Source organism: Dendrobates tinctorius, unplaced genomic scaffold (assembly GCF_039654945.1).
Source record: "Dendrobates tinctorius isolate UK_male_01 unplaced genomic scaffold, ASM3965494v1 ptg000069l, whole genome shotgun sequence".
Lineage (NCBI taxonomy): Eukaryota > Metazoa > Chordata > Amphibia > Anura > Dendrobatidae > Dendrobates > Dendrobates tinctorius.
In genome coordinates, this window is record NW_027361737.1 from 4,858,360 (window position 1) to 4,879,046 (window position 20,687).

A 20,687-nucleotide genomic window follows, 5' to 3' on the forward strand; every position below is an offset into this window, starting at 1 on the left:
TCTCAGAATAAGCCGTTTTCCAGATGTCCCAAACAATCGAAAAGGGGATTCATCAGAGAAAATGACTTTACCCCAGTCCTCAGCAGTCCACTCCCTGTACCTCTTGCAGAATATCAGTCTGTCCATGATGTTTTTTCTGGAGAGAAGTGGCTTCTTTGCTGCCCTCCTTGAGACCAGGCCTTGCTCCAAGAGTCTCCGCCTCACAGTGCGTGCAGATGCACTCACACCTGTCTGCTGCCATTCCTGAGCAAGCTCTGTACTGCTGATAGCCCGATCCCGCAGCTGAAACACTTTTAAGAGACGGTCCTGGCGCTTGCTGGTCTTTCTTGGGCGCCCTAGAGCCTTTTTGGCAACAAGGGAACCTCTCTCCTTCAAGTTCTTGATGATGCGATAGATTGTTGACTGAGGTGCAATCTTTCTAGCTACGACACTCTTCCCTGTTAGGCCATTTTTGTGCAGTGCAATGATGACTGCACGTGTTTCTTTAGAGATAGCCATGGTTAACAGAAGAGAAACAATGATGCCAAGCACCAGCCTCCTTTTAAAGTGTCCAGTGGTGTTATTCTTACTTAATCATGACAGATTGATCTCCAGCCCTGTCCTCATCAACACCCACACCTGTGTTAATGGAGCAATCACTGAAACGATGTTAGCTGGTCCTTTTAAGGCAGGGCTGCAATGATGTTGAAATGTGTTTTGGGGGATAAAGTTAATTTTCTAGGCAAATATTGACTTTGCAAGTAATTGCTGTAAAGCTGATCACTCTTTATAACATTCTGGAGTATATGCAAATTGCCATTAGAAAAAATGAAGCAGTAGACTTTGTAAAAATTAATATTTGTGTCATTCTCTAAACTTTTGCCCATGACTGTATATATTGGAAACTCCCCAAAAGTGATGCCAGTTTTAAAACCGCATCCCTCCAATACTTCAAATGGCAGTCAAGAATTTTTTTAACCTTTAAAGTTGCTACACAGGAATTAATGCAAAGTGAAATGAAGGGGAAAAAAAAGGTATTAGACCTACCGGTAGTTAGGTTTCCAGGAGTCCATCCTGACAGCACCATGGAGTTCATCCTCCTCCATACAGGGGACAGGATATCACACGAGAAGTTAAAAGGCCCCTCTTCGGCCCACTCCCTCAGTGTTTAACAAGTACCACACCATGGCTGATGTAACTTAAATTTATTAATCAATATCATATTAAGACGACATGAAAAATAACAATCAGGGAGGGAACTAACAGTGCTGTCAGGATGGACTCACGGAAACATAATTACCAGTAGGTCTAATACCTATTTTCCAGGATGTCCGGGTGGGACCACTGCCAGGAGAACTTTTCGCCCAAAGGCAGTCTGCTGGCCAGATAACAGGTTTAACTTGTAATGCCTGCAAAACGTATCAAGCTTGGCCAAGGTTGCGGCCTTACAAATTTGGTCGACTGATGCCCCCGCCCTCTCAGCCCAGGAAGTTGATACTGCTCTAGTCGAATGGGCTCTTAAACCTTTAAGGGGCCTGATGCCTTCTAACAGATAAAGCTAAGGAAATTACCAAAGAAATCCATCTTGCCATGGTGGTTTTAGAGGCTTTTTCCCCCTTTATTTTTACCCCCAAATAAGACGGAATCCTGTCTCCAACTATGGGTGGCCTCTAAATACTCAATGACTGCCTGTCTAACGTCCAACGCGTGAAGGGCCTGTTCTTTCTCAATTGAAGGGTTCTCACAAAAGGTAGGTAAGACCATTTCCTGGTTTAGATTCTGACAGGACGCTACCTTCGGTACAAAAGCAGGGTCTAATTTTAGGATAACACGATCCTCCCATATCCGAAGATATGGACCCCGAGAGGACAGGGCCCAAATTTCCCCTACTCTTTTTGCCGTAGTAGTGGGCACTAAAAACGTGGTTTTGATGGTCTGGACCAGGATGGACATCTTTTACCCTGGTACATAAGGCTCCTTGAAGAGGGATCTAAGAACCAAATTTAGATCCCAAGGGGGTACCGACCGCCTAATCGTAGGACACAATCTCTGTATTGCCCTGACAAATCTAGATACCCATTGGTGAGTGGCCAGAGAATAATCGAAGTATGTACCTAATGCCGATATCTGGACTTTTAGGGTGCTGGGTCTAAGCCCCTTATTAAAACCAGCCTGAAGGAAGTCCAAGACGCTTGGGATATCGGGTCCACCTGCAACAAAGTAGAACCTGTCACTTTTCAAACATAACCTCTTCCATATTTTGTAGAATATTGCGGAAGTGACCGGCTTCCTGCTAGCTTGAATCGTGGTTATGACCTGGTCCGACAACCCACAAGCTCTCAGGATGTCTGGCTCAGGATCCAAGCTGATAGATGAAGCCTTTCCGGGTTCTTATGGAAGACTGGGCCCTGAAGGACAATATCTTCCCTTTGAGGAAGCAGAACCGGGTCTTATAACACCATAGCTCTTAGCAGTGGAAACCAATTTCTTTTTGGCCCTTATGGGGCGATCAGAAGTACCTTCGCCTGATCCTCCTGTATCTTCCTGAGGACAACTGGAATTAGTACCATTGGAGGAAAGGTGTAAGAGAGGGGCCTGCTCAATTTCTGACTTAGTGCATCGGCTGCTTCTGGATTGGCCGATGGAGTCAGCGAGTAAAATCTGGCCGGCTTTGCATTTTTCCTGATAACGAACAGGTCTATTTGAGGTGTGACCCAAAGATGGTACAGGTACTGGAACACCTCCCACACACCGGGCGCACGGCAAAAACATGCCAGCGCACGGCCAGCGTACCCAACGCTAAATATAGGGTATGCTGATCGCATGCAGCGTCATGCGATCATAGGAGGAGCTGACCGGAGGGGGTGCGGCCGGGGCAGAGCTTAGCGGCGGCCCTGCGCTGCGCCTAGTAACGCTAGTGTGAAACTAGCCTTAGAGCTGTAACTTTTTTTTTTTTTTTTTGAACAGAGCTGTATGAGGGGGCTTGTTTTTTGAGCAACGCTGAATGAACAAAACCCAACAATTAAGTAATTGTTTTAACTTTTGTAAACTTTTTTGCGCGGTTCACCATGCAGTAATAGTGAGAAGACCGATTTGCTTGTCAGGTTAGTGCCATTACAGGGATACCACATTTATATCTTTTTTTATGCTTTGCTACTTTTACAGACTAAAAACAATATTTTTCAAAAATTGCACACTTGATGTGCGGATGCCTGGTGGCGAATGTCCCAGGAAGCCCCCACTTACCGAGTGGAGTGTGCCTTAACCCCCACGGGGATAGGCTGACCTTTGACACTAAGCTTCTTGGATCGCTGAACGGATCCATCTGGCTATTATGGCCTTAGAAGCAGGGTGACCTTTTCTGTGTACCTCCGGAAGCACAAAAAGGGCATCCGATTTGCGGAAAGATGCTGTTCTGGAAATGTACTTTCTGAGAGCCCTCACCAGGTCCAAAGTATGATGGACGGGAGCCGGACAGAATGAGGGCAGAACTATGTCTTCATTCAGATGAAAAGCTGAGACAACTTTAGGCAAGAAGGACGGAGACATCCTGAGCACCACCTTGTCCTGGTGGAAAATCAGAAACGGAGGTTTGCACGACAAAGCCACCAGTTCCGAGACCCGTCTGACGGATGTTATTGCCACAAGAAAGGCAACCTTCTATGAAAGAAGAGAGAGAGAAACATCCTGTATTGGTTCGAAGGGGATCTCTTGTAAGGCACTGAGGACTAAGTTAAGGTCCCGAGGTTCCAAAGGAATCTTGTTGTATGGAGGGACAAGAGGCAAAACTCCCTGCATGAAGGTCTTAACCTGTGGCTTGGAAGCTATCCGTCGCTGGAAAAGAACGGATAGAGCTGAGATTTGGCCCTTGATAGAGGCCAGCGCTAGGCCTGAATCCAATACCGTTTGAAGAAACTCCAGCATGGAGGGGATGAAAAACACCAATGGGGAACGACCCTTATCTTTACACCATGAGAAAAACCTTTTCCAAACGCGATGGTAAATACGCATGGAAACAGGCTTCCTAGCGTTGATCATGGTAGATGCCATTCGGCGCGAGAGTCCGGCCTGGGCTAGGATCCAGGATTCAATGGCCAGGCTGTTAAACTCAGCACTCTCAAGTTCTGGTGGAAAATGGGTCCCTGGGAGTAGATCCGGACGATCCGGTAACCGCCAGGGGACATCGGGAGACTAGATGTACTAGCTTCGCATATCAAGCTCGGCATGGCCAGTCTAGAGCGACGATGATCACCGGAATGCCTTCCGCTTTGATCTTCCGGATGGCCCTTGGGATCAGCGGAAGAGGTGGATAGATGTAGGGGAGGCGAAATTGGCTCCATGGAAGTACTAGAGCATCCGAGCCGATGGTTAACGGATTGCGGGATCGAGCTATGAATGCTGGAACCTTGGCGTTCATCCTGGAGGCCATGAGGTCCACATCCGGAGTGCCCCATTGCTGGCAAATCTGATGAAAGACTTCCGGGTGGAGAGACCACTCTCCCGAGGCTATGCCCTGGCAGCTGAGTGGTTTGTCTCAGCCCATTGCAGAATTTGTGCGTCACTTCGAGCATCGCTCTTCTGCTTCTTGTGCCTCCCTGTCGATTGATGCACACCACAGCCGTGGCGTTGTCTGATTGGATCGGGATGGGACGTCCGGCCAAGAGGTGATGGAAGTGATGAAGAGCTAGTTTTATCACTCGGATCTCGAGGATATTGATAGGGAGGCTGGCTTCCAGAGTAGACCAACGTTCCTGAGCCGTGTGGTGACGAAAGATCGCACCCCACCCGAGGAGGCTGGCGTCGGTGGTCACTACTAGCCAGTGCACTGGAAGAAAGGACCTTCCCTGATCCAAAGACGACATCGCAGTCCACCACTTGAGAGACCGCCTAGGATTCCTGTCCTAGGCTGAGATCAATGCCTGCTGCAGGGGACGGAGGTGAAATTGGACAAACGGCACTGCCTCAATGGATGCCACCATTTTCCCCAGGACCTGCATGGCGAACCACAGAGAGTGAGAGCGGGCAAGAAATAGCAATTTTTCTCCCCGGGTTAGAGAGGAAATCTTTTCCGGAGGGAGAATTGCCAATCCTCAGGAAGTGTTCAAGATCATCCCCAGAAAGGGAATTTGCTGGGATGGAACTGGGGAGGACTTTTCCAGGTTCACTAGCCAACCTAAGTGAGACAGAGTGTCGATGGCGACACTGACACTCTCTGCACAAGCCCGATTGGACAGACCTTTGATGAGAAGATTGTCCAGGTAGGGTAGAATCACTACGCCCCGAGAGTGTAGAATGGACATGATGGCTGCAATGACTTTTGTGAACACTCTGGGAGCAGTGGCGAGCCTGAAGGGCAGAGCAGTGAATTGAAAATGTTCGTCTCCGACCACAAAGCGTAAAAATCTTGATGACTTTCGAAGATTGGAATGTGGAGATATGCATCTTTGATGTCAATGGACGCAAGGTATTCCCCTTTCTCCAGAGAAACGATGACTGAACGGAGGGATTCCATTCTGAAGTGGCGTATTCTGACGAATTTGTTTAACAACTTTAGGTCTAGAATGTGGCGCATGGTTCCGTCCTTTGGCACCACGAACAGATTTGAGTAAAAACCCTTGCACCTTTCAACGGGAGGAACCGGAACGATGACTGCGCTGTTGCGGATGGCGTATATGGCCTGGTAAAAGGGAGCTGCATGCGCCTTGGACTTTGGAAGACGGGACCGGAAGAAACGCGTTGGAGGAGGGGACGTGAATTCGATTTTGTATCCGGAAGACACGAGATCTTTGACCCATTGATCGTGAACGACCATTAACCAGACTTGGTGAAACAAAATCAGACTGCCGCCAACCTGCCTGTGTCTTCCAGACACAGCAAGTCATTGAGAAGAGAACTTGCGGGAAGGGGCACTTTTGGGTCTGGATCAGGGAGATCTGTTTCTCCAGGAGTTCGAAGGTTTGAAGGAAGGGTGCGAACCCCTATCCCTGCGTGGGGGGCGAGACGAACAAGCGGCTGTGGATGACCAGCCTATGGTACTGTGAAAAGGTTGGAGGCGAGCCTGGGATTGGTTCCAAAAGGGACGACTTGGCCTACGCTGAGGGAGGAATTTGCTTTTTCAAACAGTAGCATCTAAGATAATCTGATCGAGTTTATCTCCGAACAAACGCCCGTGCTGGTACGGCAAGGAGATAAAAAAAATTATAAGTATAGAAAGAAGCATATTTCTGTGTTAAGATAATGCTAATAAACTATTGTAGCAAATTATTTTCACTTGTACCATCAATTGAAGGAAAAATGTAGCTAATATTTATAATACTTATTTAATTCATACCTTTTAAGACTTGCCTTTGTAGTTTCTTGGCTGCTACCAGTCGTCGACGTTTCTTTAGTTTAAAAAAACAAACAAAAAAAAAAAAAAACTTAAAAAGGGGTTGTTCGATACCTATAATGCATTTCATAAACATCTATATTTAAAAGTGTTATCTGGGAGTCGGACCATTTAATATTTAATACTATGGGCCTAAGAACTAACAAGCAGGTAGTTTCCAGCTACCTGTCTGTTCTACAAGGCTTATACACCAGCAATTCTGCTGCTTCACATCAACACAGAAAAAAATACAAATAAAAATGTTCCTGTGCTGCAATAATCTTATAAATGTGCCTCTGCTATGTAAAGTGTATTGGTCGGCACATACCACAGCACCAGGTCAGGGAAGGTGAGGGTGGGGAGAGCTCAAATCAGTTATAACATGTGAGTATATAGACCAAAAAAAAAAAAAAAGAGGGCTCACAGCTGCTGCTTGCCGAGCTAATATTTTTCTGCCTGTTTCATCACAGGAATAAGTGGTTGTCGCGTCTCCAGCCCTCTGAGCTCATCATAAACCAAGTCCGTGACATAGGAGCTCAGGGGCCACTGGAGCCTCCAATGCAACAGGGGAACTGTAGTCTTCTATGTACAAAGCCTGCTGCTAAAGCCAAGTCCAAACTTGCTAGGAGGTGAAGACAGCCATAGGGAGCAACAATTTAACAAAAAAGGTTTAAGATGTAGTGTTACAGAAGCTCTCCCAGTTTGTAATCCTCTCTAAATAAGTATATAATGCATTCTAAAGTGTATTAAAATACTTAGCAATGACATTCTTTACGGTTTCCAGAGCTGCCCCATTCAACTTCTGGACCATGTGAATTACAAAAGGACAGCTGGAAGTCGTTTTCATAATGTAAGCCTGTACAGCCTGGTTCAGTCTCATCGGCTCACATTAGGAAAGTAGAAGCTGTCCCTCCCTGAAGTCCCTGTGTGAGCGGACAAAGCTCTCCCATGAAGTCCCACCTGCTCAACCCTGCCAAATACTCTAGGTCTCTGAAAGAGTCCTGTAGACCAGGGGTGGGCAATTAATTTTCCCAAGGGGCCGCATGAGAAACTGGCACTGCTGTGGAAGGCAAAACCAATCGGCTGAACTTAAAGGAGTGGTCCGAAGCCAAAGGTAAATTTCATATTAAGTGTAATAATCTAATCTTGTTATGTAATATACTTCAATGAAAAAATTCCTAACATACCCTCTACATTCTGACTTCGTCTTTTATTTTTTTTTGACATCCCATAACATTTTGTTTGAGATTCACCAGTGCATTGCTGGGATACTCGAATGAGCTGTCATCAGGGCACAGACGCTGCGGACACTGCCACAGCCTCTGTGCCATCTCTGAAATGAGGCGCCATCAGTGATGTCTGTTTTGGAGGCTCAGCTAGTCCTGCTCACCTGATAATACGTCGGTTGTAAATTGTGACATACTCTGTATGATCTCCCTGTGCTATATTCCTTTGAATGCACAGTGACAGTGCGCTCCCTTGCAGGCTCTAAGGACAAGAGATGACCTGGCAGGGACCAGTCCAGTCTCTGAAACAGATGATGCTTCTTTTCATGGTGAGGAAAGCAGCTGTGGCAGTGACCGCAGCCTCTGCCCCGTAATGATGTCCCGTGTGAATACCCCAAAATGCACTGGGATTCTCAAACAAATGTCATTGGAAGTTAAAAAAAAAAAAAAAAAAACACAAGCAGACAGGAAGTTGGAGTAGAGAGGGAATGGTAGAAATCTTTTAATTGAAATATATTTGAAAAGAAATTAGATTATTGAATTAAATTTAGTATGAAAGTCACCTTTGGTTTTGGATCACCCTTAATTCTGCATAATATTAATTTTGTCACTTTATAAAAAGCAGTTGCTTATGTGATGAAGTTTACATGTGTATAAAAAAAAAATCGTTATTTTCATACAGAAAAAGACTATTTTCCATCTGTATTGTCATCCGTATGGCATCCATTTTTAGACATCAGAAGTGAATAAAATTTTAAAGAAGAAATACAGTGTCCTGTGTTAGTAATGGAAATGTATTCGTAAAAATCGGATGCTATACGGATGATTCATATGGGATCCAATTTTTTTTATTTTTGCACACCCATAGACTTCAACAGGCGAGTCTGATCTGAAATACAGAAGAGACCGCTGGGTGCTGTGACATTTCTCACACAGACATTTTCTGACTAATCTGGATAGCTCAATTCCATAACATTGCTCCAAGCAAAAAAAAGGGAGAAAAAGACTAGGCTAATGGTGGTATGCACATCCCAATAGACAATACAAAACCTTTATTTCATATTGAATACAATAAGCTAAAAACATTTAAAATACAAACAAAGAACCAATGACCCAGACACCCCCAAAAAACAGGTAATATGAACCTAAGATGTGGCCCATATTGGACTATTCATAGCCACCCATAAGCAGGCACATATCATGCAATTGTATATAAGGCCTGTTTCACACTTCCGTTTTTGACCATCAGTCAAAATCCGCCGGTTTTTGAAAAAAACGGATCCGCCATTTTTTTTGACGGATCCGTTTTTTTCCCCATTGAGTTGCATTACCGGCGGATCTTGACGGATGGCCATCCGTTGGATCGTTTTTTTTGCGGATCCGCCAAATTTTTTGCGTCCGCCGACATGCCCGAACGGAGCATGTAACTTTTTTTTGCTGCAGGATCCGCATTTTACAGTGCGCATGCCCAGAGAAAGGAAGTCAGCCGGGAATGTAACCCTGAAATCCTTTCTGGCGGACAAAAAAATTCTCATTCTCTCTCTTGCGCATGCGCCGTCCCCGGACCAGCGGCCTTCTTCCCGGCGTTCATGTTCCCGAAGGCCACCGCAACATGGAGCACAGCCCGCTGCCACCACCGCACAACAGAGCCCCGCGGCACCCACACCAGCCTCTGGAGGTTTTTTGGGGAAAAAAGTGCGTCTTATGGTCCTAAAAATACGGTAATATCCTGCTGATGACGAGCTGAGGAAAGGGGGCTTAGCATTTAGGGCAGAGGAGGGAGGCCATTACTCAGCCACACTCAAGATTGTGGGAAGAAGGTGGAAAGTGTCTCAAACAAAAGTATACATTTTACATTATTACATGGCGTCTGTCAGCACAATTTGACTATTCAAACCAAGCAGAGGAGCACAGTGCACCTTTGGCCTGGCCAAGCAGTTCAGTGCTTCTTTCCTCCCACGTCAAGTTTTTCTTATCCATTTCTACCCTTCTCTGACTACAGTAAAGCCACACTTGTCAATCAAAGAAGATTCAAAACAAGTAGGTGGGAGGATGTAACCAGTGCTTGTGTTTGGTCAGAACAGTCATTTTGGCATGACAGACTCCCTTTAAAAATATGGGAGACAAAATTGGATCAAAGCAAAGACTGAGTTTGATTCTTTAATAGAAACATGAGTTTTTTTAAATAAGATGTAAATACTAAAGTCTTTAGGTAGATCACTAGAGATACAGTTAATAAACACTGCAAAACCCATGCATGACAAAAGGGGACTTGTTGCACTTAGAACCCAATTAGGTTGCAATGTTCAATTTCAAGCAGGGCCCCTGGAAAATTTAGTGTCGGTGTTTTGGTGGTTGGCAAGTACCGTATTTTTTGCTTTATAAGACGTACCTGATTATAAGACGCACCCCCAAATTTGGTGAAGAAAAAGAGAAAAAATGTGTTTTTATGTTAAATGGAGGTGTCTTATAATGCCAGTGTCCGTTTTTCAAATCATATACCGTATATGTCCCCCATCCTGGCACATTGCCCCCTTGTGCTGACACATAGCCGCCCCCATCCCATCCTGGATATGGCCCCCCCCTGGTCACTATATGCCCCCCTGCTGGCACTCACATGGCCCCTCTCTCTATATGCCCCCCTGCTGGCACACACATGGCCCCCCTCTCTCTATATGCCTCCCTGCTGGTACGCACACGGCCCCTACGTCCCTATATTCCCCCTGCTGGCATTCACACGGCCCCCCATCCCTATATTCCCCCCTGCTGGCACACATGGCCCCTCGTTCATATATTGCCCCCTGCTGGCACACATTGACGCCCCATCCATATATTCCACCCTGCTGTCACACATGGCCCCCGTCCCTATATTTCCACCCTGCTGGCAAGCACATGATAAAATAATAAACAGTTAACTCACCTGATGAAGGCTCCTGCTCCCAGCTCCCCCCGTGGCTTTCCTGTGTCTGGGAGTCACGTGACCGCAGGTCCTATTGGTCACATCATGGAAGGTCCTGTAGCTACAATGAGCTGCCTGAATGAGCAGCAGCTGCCACGCGCCCTGCAGGAGGATCTCAGCAGACACAGGAAAGCCACGGGGGGAGCTAGGAGCAGGAGCGATCATCGGTAGGTGACTATAGTGACGGGGCGGGGGGGAGAGAGAGAGTGCAGGCACATGTAGTATGCACCACTCCCCTGTCTACCAACTCGGCGCTGCTTCAGCACTGAGGTGATGGACAGCGGGTGCACTGTCTCTGTGCAGCCCACAGCCAGCCCAACCCAGCCCCGACACCACGCCAGAGCTGCCCCCCCCCCCCACTATGTAACACAGCAGCACACAGATTCGCATTATAAGACGCACCCCACACTTTCCCAAAAAATTTGGTGGAACAAAAGTGCATCTTATAAAGCGAAAAATACGGTACTTCACCTTGCTTGCACTAGTTATATATGTATCATAAATTTCATTCATCCTCTAATATAAAAAATTGCCTATTTATTTTGCTCACTTATACAGCACCATTGATATAGAAGGGTTAATGGTATGCCTTTATATCCCTTTAACATTTGCCTTAATTTGCCTTTCATTTATTCTCATGACGCTGCAGTTTTGCCTGTCTCAACTTCAAGGGAAAAATGCTTCTTATCATATATGTTCTCAATAGTCAGTAACAACATGTTCTGGGTACATTGTAAACAAGGTATGACCCTGAGGTGATGGTGGTGGTGATTTGCCAAAGGGCCCGTGTGCAGTCTCTTGCCTCCAAGCGCTTGTAAATGAAGGGCATAAAACTCCTAATTCGGCCTCACTGGTGATCTGGCAGACCTGACGTTGGTCAGAACGAAAACAGCTACAACAGTTTGGCGCCCAACAGGGATCGTGGAAACCAGCCTATTCGGAATCCATATGTGGGAGCTTCCTGGGATGTTGAAACATGCAAAATCCAGCTGCAGCAGGTGAGGAGATTTTATTCTTAGGCTGTGTGCCCACGATACGATTTTTAAGCGTTTCCGCAGCGTTTTTAAACCCGCGATTCTGCCGCCGAAACGCTTAAAAAATGCATCCAATGGATTTGTAATAGAAAACGCACATGTTGTGCCAATGGTGCGTTTTTTACAGCTGCGGAAACGCTTAGCGGTAAAAAACGCAGCATGTTCATTAATTTTGCGGAATCGCCTGCGATTCCGCATACCATCCATTATATGGGTAAAAACGCATGGGAAAACGCTTGACAATCGCGTCAAAAACGCGTGTCAAAAATAGCATGTGTTTTCCAATTCAAGGGCATGCGTTTCTGCTCAGGAATAAATCACGTGAAAAACGCAACGTGGGCACATAGCCTTACATTGATTTTGCAATCTCTCTCTGGATCTCTACATATCTCTGGGTGAGGCTGTACAACACGGTTAAAAATAACCCACATCACCAGTGAGCGGTGAGTAAGTCCGTATGAGAGTTGAATAATAGAGTAATAAGATAATAATTGTCATCTGTATTATCTGTCAATCTGTTCTGGCAATATACTAATATACTAACTGGTTGTGTAGTGGTGTACTGTGTAGCACAGAGCCTGGAATAGACTCCGTGCAGTGTTGATTTTGGATTGGCAGTAAATCATATGAGGCTGTATTTTGTATAGGGCTGTGGTTTTTGGTTGTTTTGGTTTTTGTTGTTCTTGTTTAAGAAGTTGGCTTTGGTGTTCTCAGAGTGTAAGTGGACACTGCTGTAGTTTAAGGTGTTAATTCCAAAGTGCAAAATAGGCAGGCTGTGTGAATCCTTGTATGTATGTCTATGAGAACCTCTGAATGAGATAAGAGATGAGTAATTGAGTATAAGGGATTTTTGTTATCTTCTCTTTGTAAAAATCAAATGACCACTGAAAAGTGAAAGGGGAAAAAAAAAACATCCCTGAATGAGCACGTACTGTATGAATGAATCATCACACATCATTTTGTGTCAAGAGATTGTTACCTTTCTAGTTCTTGTGGGAGATCCTGAACAGATGCATTATAGATACTTCAAATCTACATCTGAGACTGAATGAATTGAGTAATGATATAGCTTGTGTTATAAGTGGCATTACATTGTAAAGTTTCCTGGATGCATTTGGCCAGAAAAGGGCAAGGCTCGGTTACTCACATTATACAGCTACCTGCTCTTACAGTGAAATCCCGTGATTTTGAGAGTTTTGCAGAGATTGATTTTGATTAAGTCTAAAAGAACTACTGCCTTCTGTTACTGTATGAAGGACGCTACATTTCTAAAATTCTGATGGGAGGGGGGAATGAAATCGCTGCGCATTTGTTTGTGTTTCTCCTCTCCGTTACCTCTGCTGAGTGTCTAATGGGTGGATTCAAGGAGCTGCACTCAAGATTCTCTGTGTTTCTGTCCTTGGCGTAAATACTCGCTAGGAGATTTGTGCATTTTAAAGCAACAGTACTTAATTGAAGTGGAATGAAATTTTGTAAGTTGAAGTTGGAAGTAAAATATGGTGCCTAATTTAGAAGGAAATTGTAAGCGATTGTTTGGTCATTAATGTGTTTGAACCTGCTTCTAGTTGTGTGATTGATTTCTATAGCAAATTTTAGATCAACAAAGGAGGTAGCTGACTGTATGGCTGATAAAGTAGGTTAGAGGCCTATCACACCTGGGCCTTCTTACTTTTAGTCAGCAGATTTTGTTTTTTGTTGTGGGTGAGAGGCGAGGGCAAGGAGCCTTCTGGATACACCTTGGCAGGCTCACTTTGACTTGCTATGCGTGGCCTGTAAGACAAAGGTCCAGGCACACAGAATGGCATTTCAGAACAGAGGTGAGCTGTTTAAGTTGAAGCAGCCTTCCCACGTTCCATGGAGCTGGGCTGGAAGGAAAAAGGCCTATTCCTATCTAGCCAGCTGATCTAACGGGTGAGAAGCCGAAAGCCTTCTCTTTACATCCTGTAGGTCTACCGGGTGAGAGGCAAGGAGCCTTCCCGCTACACCTTGGCAGGCTCTCTCTGACTTGCTATGTGTGGCATGTAAGACAAAGGTCCAGGCACACAGAGGGGCATTTCAGAAGAAAGGTGAGCTGTTAGGAGAAAAGGTTGAAGCCATGGGCAACTTTTTCTGTGTACAGTCGGTGCCCCCAATGGGATCCAAGACAGCTATGCAAATTGTGAAAGACAGAAGAAAGGAAGCAGTGAAACAAGTGGGACCAATATTTAAAAAGGCAAAAATACCAGAGTGTGAAAGTTTGGATGTACAAAAAGGCACAGACAAGGGAAGAAAATAGCAAGTGAATAAATGATGTTTGAGAATGTGCAGCAGTATGGAAGGTGTATTATGAATGTTTTGATTGACAAAGTTTAACCAGAGACCCAGACAAAACAGATGGACTTGTAAACACTGTGGTCAGACTCAGACAAACCCAGACTGAATAGCTACTTGTGTGACCTGTGCTACTGACCTAAGTGAGTTGCGCTAAATCCTGTCCAGACAAGATCATATGTAGTGACATAAGAAGCTGTCATAATAGTGTGGTTAGTGGGGACATTGACCTTTGAGGAGTAAGCTGACAGTAGACATCAGACGACCAACCACATCAGGACCTAGAAGGGCGACTAGAATAAGCAAGATGCAGGTGTATTATCCCTGGAGCCCCTCTGACCAGCTAGCTTTGCTGAAGCTGCTGCATGACCCTGAAAACCAACCATACCCTTTTACAGACACATAAAGGAAATATAGGAGACATATAAGTGTACCTGAGCAGACCTAGAGAGGTTGGCGAGTATAAAGGCTGGTGACGCACTAGGACATATAATTAAGACACACACAGATGTGGCAAAGAATCAGGCTTGGGGCATGGATGATAAATCTGCACGGTCTGGGGAGACGTACTGAGTCACTAAAACAGTGGGCTACAGTGGAACAAACAGAGCAGTCTGTACTCCTGACTAACGTAACACAGCAAAAAGAAGAGTGTAGAGATGTACTTTGGACGGTTCCAGCTGAAATGGGCAGACATGGGGTACATTTGCATAAACCCACTTGATGTTAGAATACTGGTGAATACATTCATTGACGGTATAAACAAAGACTTACGAGACTCAGTACAGACAGCCAGACCTGAATAGAGACATGCAGATCTGAAAGACCTCCTTAAGGTAGCTAAAGTAGTTGAACAAACAAGGACGATAAGACAACCTGTCATGTATGCTGGAGCACAAGGAAAACAGTGGAGATGTAGCAAGGGACCTAGGGACATAGAAACAGTGAAGTGCTGGAATTGTGGTGCTTACAAAATTTATTGTTAGTGACAATACCCCTATGAATTTACTGTCATGATTAAATTGGGAAAAAAAAAAAAAAAGAGGAACCACTCCTTCTTGTTTAAAGCAATACCCCTTGTGCCTAGCCAAATCAATGGCCCTGAGCAGGGATATTAAAGAGTATGATAAGGCAGGGGTTCTGGTGCAAAGATCTTCCCCCTGCAACACCCCTTTGTATCCCATTAAGAAAAATAGACCGAAGGGTTCCCCTGACACTTACAGAATGGTTCATGACTTAAGGGCTATTAATGATGTTACAGAAAGTGTGACCTCAATTGTCCCTAACCCACAAACAATACTGTCACAGATCCCAGTGATGTCAAAATCTTTCACAGTCATTGATTTAGCGGGTGCATTTTTCTCTGTACCCCTGCACCCTGGCTGACAGTATCTTTTTCCTTTACTCATAAAGGTAAACAATATTGTTGGACAGTCATCTCACAAGGGGGAAAGAAATCCCCTGCCATCTATTCAGCAGTGATGGCAGGGATCCTTGAGTAGTGGCAATCACCTCATCCGCAGATTGTACTATTACAGTACGTGGATGACCTTTTGCTGTTCTGCCTGGACCAGAGGTCCTGCAGGGAAGCTACAGTTTCCTTGCTATGTTTTTTAGCAGAAAAGGGCTGCAAGGTCTCACGTGACAAATTACAGTATTACAAACAAAAGGTGACATTTTTGGGACATTGTATTGCCGAAGGTACCAGCCACCTGACTGAAGACAGGAAACAGGCAATTCAAAATCTCCCTCTACCCAGGTCACATCAGCATCCATGCACCTTCCTAGGTTTGGTGACCTACTGCAGGCCTTGGATAAGGTCTGCTTCACAAATTATGCAACCACTTTATGACTGCTTGTCATCAGACCCCTAATGATCTCACTCAAGAAGCAATTAATTCCTTCCACTCCCTCAAACTGCTCATTGTGTCAGCCCCGGCCTTAGGCATGCCAAACTATGACCAGCCATTTTTCTTGTTTTGCACAGAGCAGGGAGGACATACTACCGCAGTACTGACACAACAACATAGAGGGAAACAGAGACCAACAGCTTACTACTCAGCACAATTAGACCCAGTGATCAGAGGGTCACCTACGTGTGTCCGTGCAGTAGGAGGAGCAGCTGCACTACTACTAGGAAAGGCATGCGAGATCACACTGACGTTTCCTTTGACAATTTATTCCCCACATGACATCCATTCCATACTCGTACAAATTCAACCAAAACATCTGTCTATGGCCAGACAGCTCCGACTTGAATGTGCTCTACTAATTCCGGAGTATGTCACCCTCAAAAGGTGTAACGTTCTGAATCCAGACACGCTCCTGCCTGTGGATTCAGAAAAGGGGGAAATTGATGACCATATTAGTAAGTGAGGAAGAATACTTTGACATGACGAATGAACATGACTGCATAGAACTGATGAGTCAGGAGACAGTGGATTTTGCACACGTTCATGAAAAACCTGTTCCTAATGCAGATTTTGAGTTTTCTTTTTTGTAGATGGCTCCAGATACCACCAGGATGGACGATTCTACACTGGATATGCAGTAGCATCCTCGCATAAAGTAATCTGAGCGGAACCACTCTCTCCTCACATGTCGGCACAGGAGGCAGAGTTGAAGGCACTCACTGAGGCGTGTAGAGCCGCTGCAGGTAACCAGCTGGTAAGTCCATTAAGAATACAGAGCTGGTGAAACAATTGATGGAGGCATTGATGTTACCAGTCCAGGTTGGCATTGTCAAGGTAAAAGCACACACAAAAGGTGACTCCGTGGAGGTAGAGGGCAACAGAAGGGCGGACGAGGCTGCTAAAGTAGCAGCAAGGCAGCCTAGGGAGCAGTGGACGGGGGCGGGGAGTCAGCGTATTCCAACCACACTGAAATCCCTCCAGCAAAAGGCTGCCCAAACAGAGAAGGTACACCGGGGGAGACTGGGAGCTGAGCTGAACTCAAATGGAGTATGGGAGAATAAGGATAAATTGTGCCTACCAAAGTCCCTGTTCCCAATCATGGCGCAAGCAGCACATGGCCCCACTCACACCTCAAAAAGTCACATGTGTGCCATGGTGGATGCCTTCTGGATCGCTCCTGGTTTCAGTTACACAGCCGCAAACCTTGTACAATCATGCCTCATCTGTGCACAGCACAACCAAGGTAAAACAGTCCATAAGAAAGCGACACCTAGGCCTCTCTACCCATTTCAGAGACTGCAGATTGACTACATACAGCTACCAAGGTAGGAGTGTATGCAAATATCCTAGTATTTGTAGATTTCTTCTCTGGTTGGCCGGAAGCCTATCTGGTAAAATGTACAAATGCTAAAACGGGGGGGGCGTGGCTATGTAGCAGACAAAAGAGGACGCTTAGAGAGAGCTCCTCAAAATCCTGTAATATCCTGACTCTGGACCCCTTTTTATGTGGCTTACCTGCGGCCACTTGGACCCCCCCTGGACGTCGGGATCCCTCCGGTGCCCCGCAGGAGGGCGGGTGGCTCTTGTAAGCGGGCGGCTGGGGAGATTGGAGAGGGTGGCTGGTCCTGCTCCTCCACGAGGCGGCGGCCAACTTGGGACGCGCGGCTCAGCTGCTGAGAGCCGCAGCGCCGACTTACTTTGCTGCTCCGGCAGTGAAGACACAGGCGGATAAAGAGGGGACGCGCAGTGAGTGCCCTGCAAGATTGGGCCCTGCGTGATACTTCCCCTCAGCTCCATCCTCACTGCGCCAGCTAGCGCCATTACTGAGGGAGGCTCTGAGAACCCTCCCCTGCTGCTGCTGTCTGTGGGGGGCCCCCTCTCCTTCCCCTGGCCGCAAAGACCTTTTCTGGATCAGTGCTCATTGCCCTCATAATTCCATATAGCCACCTTTCTATGATCTGAACTATAATCCATTAATAGCCCTGCTGTGACTGCCCTCTGTGGTGGCAAGTGTCCGAGACGCGCATTTCAGGCTAATTGGCTAGATTGCATTACAGCTGGCCATGAGTCGACTTAAAGGGCCGGGAGCGGCAGAAAAGCTAAGGGAATTTGCAAGACCTGATCCCTCCGAAAGTGCACGACCTCATAGGAATACTTCCTCCCAAATTCAACGCAAAAATCGCTCTTCTGGGGGTGAGGAAGAGATGGAGCAGGAGGAATTGACTCTTAAACAAGCATCTGAGCAACTGATGCAGGCTCTCTCTCTGACCAAGACATCCCAGGCCGAGAAAATAGAGGATGTGTACACGGAGGTGGGGAGACTACGCCAGGATATGCAGGCCATGAAGGGACGTATTACGGAAGTGGAGACGAGGGTGTCCAGGGTGGAAGATACCATTACGCCTATGGAGACCAAGTTAACGAAGGTGGCGGGTTCTATGAATGCTTGGAAGCAAAAGGCGGATGATTTGGAAAACAGGATGTGCCGAAATAATATCCGCATTATTGGTCTACCTGAACGCTCGGAAGGTCAGCACCCTGAGCAGTTTCTGGAGGATTGGCTTAAGACCTCCCTGGGAGATAAATTCTCCTCTGTGTTTGCCATTGAAAGGGCTCATAGGGTCCCTACAAAATCCCTGCCTCCGGGAGCCCCACCTCGGCCCTTACTGGCACGCATCCTCAATTGTAAGGACAGAGATGCCATTCTGCGTCTCGCACGATTAAAGAGTCCCATCAAGTTTAACAATGCTGTAATATCCATTTTTCCGGACTTCTCCATGGAGTTGCAGAAGCAGTGGACACAGTTCATCGAGATTAAGAAGCGGCTCAGAGACAGAAACACTATGTATTCAATGATATATCTGGCCCGGCTCCGAGTTTTTCACGGAGGTACTTCCGTGTTTTTCACGGATCAAGCGGAAGCGACTGAGTGGCTACGATCCCACGGGGGATCCCCAGCGAAGGAACCCTGATATGGCGACTGTTGATTGAGATCCTTTTGGGTAAAGGTCTAATTGGAGCTCTCTCGGTGAGTATCCAATTACCAACAATACCGGACACTGTGTGCAGTGATGGTATCCCCTTGTTTATTTTTTGATAGGGGCGAAAGACTATGTTCCTATATTATTAGGTTCCTGTTTTGTTTTTTTCTTTCTCAAGGATTGTAGTTTTTGTAGTTATTTAGGTAAATGCCGCAGCCAATGCCAATATTATTCTCTAGTTGATATCTCTGCACTCTGTTTCGGTACCGCGATGCAACATATTCGGTTAGGCAGGAATGGGTTCTGAGCTGATTTGTATGACATGGAATGTTAGAGGAATAAAAACTCTCCGAAAGAAAATCAAGGTGTTCTCACAAATTAGACAATATCGCCCTCATATTGTGGCTCTGGTTGAGACACCTGACCAGGGATACGGTTTGGTGTGTGCAGAAGCCGTGGGTACAGTGGTTTATACATGCACACTAGTTACTCGAGGGGAGTCTCATTGTTAATACATAAAGATGTTCGGTGGGATATCAGAGAGGCCCGGAAAGACCCTGAGGGACGGTTTGTGTTTGTGCATGCGCTGATCAACTCTCAGAAATATGTTATTTTGTGTATTTACAACCCTCCTCCGGCCAACATGTCGATTATCCAGAAGGCATTGAGTTTCGCCCTGAATTACCCGGATGCCCACGTCATTTGTATGGGAGATTTTAATTTGGTTATGAATAATCATCTGGATAGGTTGAGACTGGGCGATGGAGTACAGAGTGGGACCCTCCCCTTGGCTGCTTCCCAGCTATCGCAATTTATGGCGGGTAGTGGGTGGCTGGATCTATGCAGAATATGTCATCCTGAGGCGAGAGAGTATACTTGCCATTCCTCCACTAAACGCTCTCTGTCCCGTATAGACTACATTTTTGGATCCAGCAGCCTAGCAATATGGGTTGATAGTATTGAACATGGCAACAGGGGGGTTTCGGACCATAGTCTGGTTGTTCTTAAGCTTAAATGTGGGCTATCGACTAATAGGACAACATGGAGGCTGAACCCCTTTTGGTTGAAGTTGATAAAATTGCCAGATAGAATGATCGATCAGTTGCGTTGCTTCGCCTCGTCCCACCCTGAACCCCGAGATATTAATCTATTTTGGGATACTCTTAAAGCTTATCTGAGGGGTTGTTTATCCTCTACGATCTCTTATATTAAGCGGGTGACATCGGGGGAGGATGGCGAGATGGAGCGACGTCTGAAAGAGGCAGCCTACATATCTAATCAAACAAATAATAATAGGGTAGAGTGGTTTACTGCTCAAAGGCTATATACTCAATATATTGACACTAAAACCAAGCGTAAATTATTTTTTGCCCGGCAATCTTATTTTGAGATGGGGAATCAAGTAAGTAAATTTTTGGCCTATTTAGTACAACAACATAATACAACCAATACAGTTTTGCAGATTCGCAGTCCGGATGGTACTTTAGTTTCTTCAACTGAAGAAATTCTGAAATGCTTCTCTGATTATTATAGTTCATTGTATAACTCTAAAACTGAAAAGAAACAAACACACACCGGCGCTACAAATGCACAGTCAATAGAAAAGCTGCTGGCACACCTGGCAGATTAAGTGTGCTGTCTGCCACTAAAAAACACAACTAAAACTGAACTAAAAGTGGCCGCGCTTAAACACTGTGTAGTAAATTTGCAAGCATACTGACAATGAAAGTGAAACTAAAGACAGACATTACTCACAGTTACGGAGACTGGCTGTTGGTGATCATAGGCCGTGGCTGCCTGCCGCCCAGGGGGACGCGCTCCTTTGCTGGGAGCTGTTACTTTTTGCAAACGGGAGGACGCTCCCTGGTTTTTCTTTAGTTTTGAGACTTTTCTTTTCAACATTCATGATTTAAAGAGT

General features: G+C 45.8%; 1 protein-coding gene across 1 annotated transcript in view; it reads right to left on the reverse strand.

Moving 5' to 3' along the window:
- HLTF (helicase like transcription factor) overlaps positions 1-20,687 on the reverse strand; it is a 202,678-nt gene that overhangs the window by 73,177 nt on the left and 108,814 nt on the right. Inside the window, exon 10 of the mRNA XM_073581064.1 lies at positions 6,311-6,362. Coding sequence (XP_073437165.1) covers positions 6,311-6,362 — 52 coding nt within the window. The remainder of the gene's footprint in view (positions 1-6,310; positions 6,363-20,687) is intronic.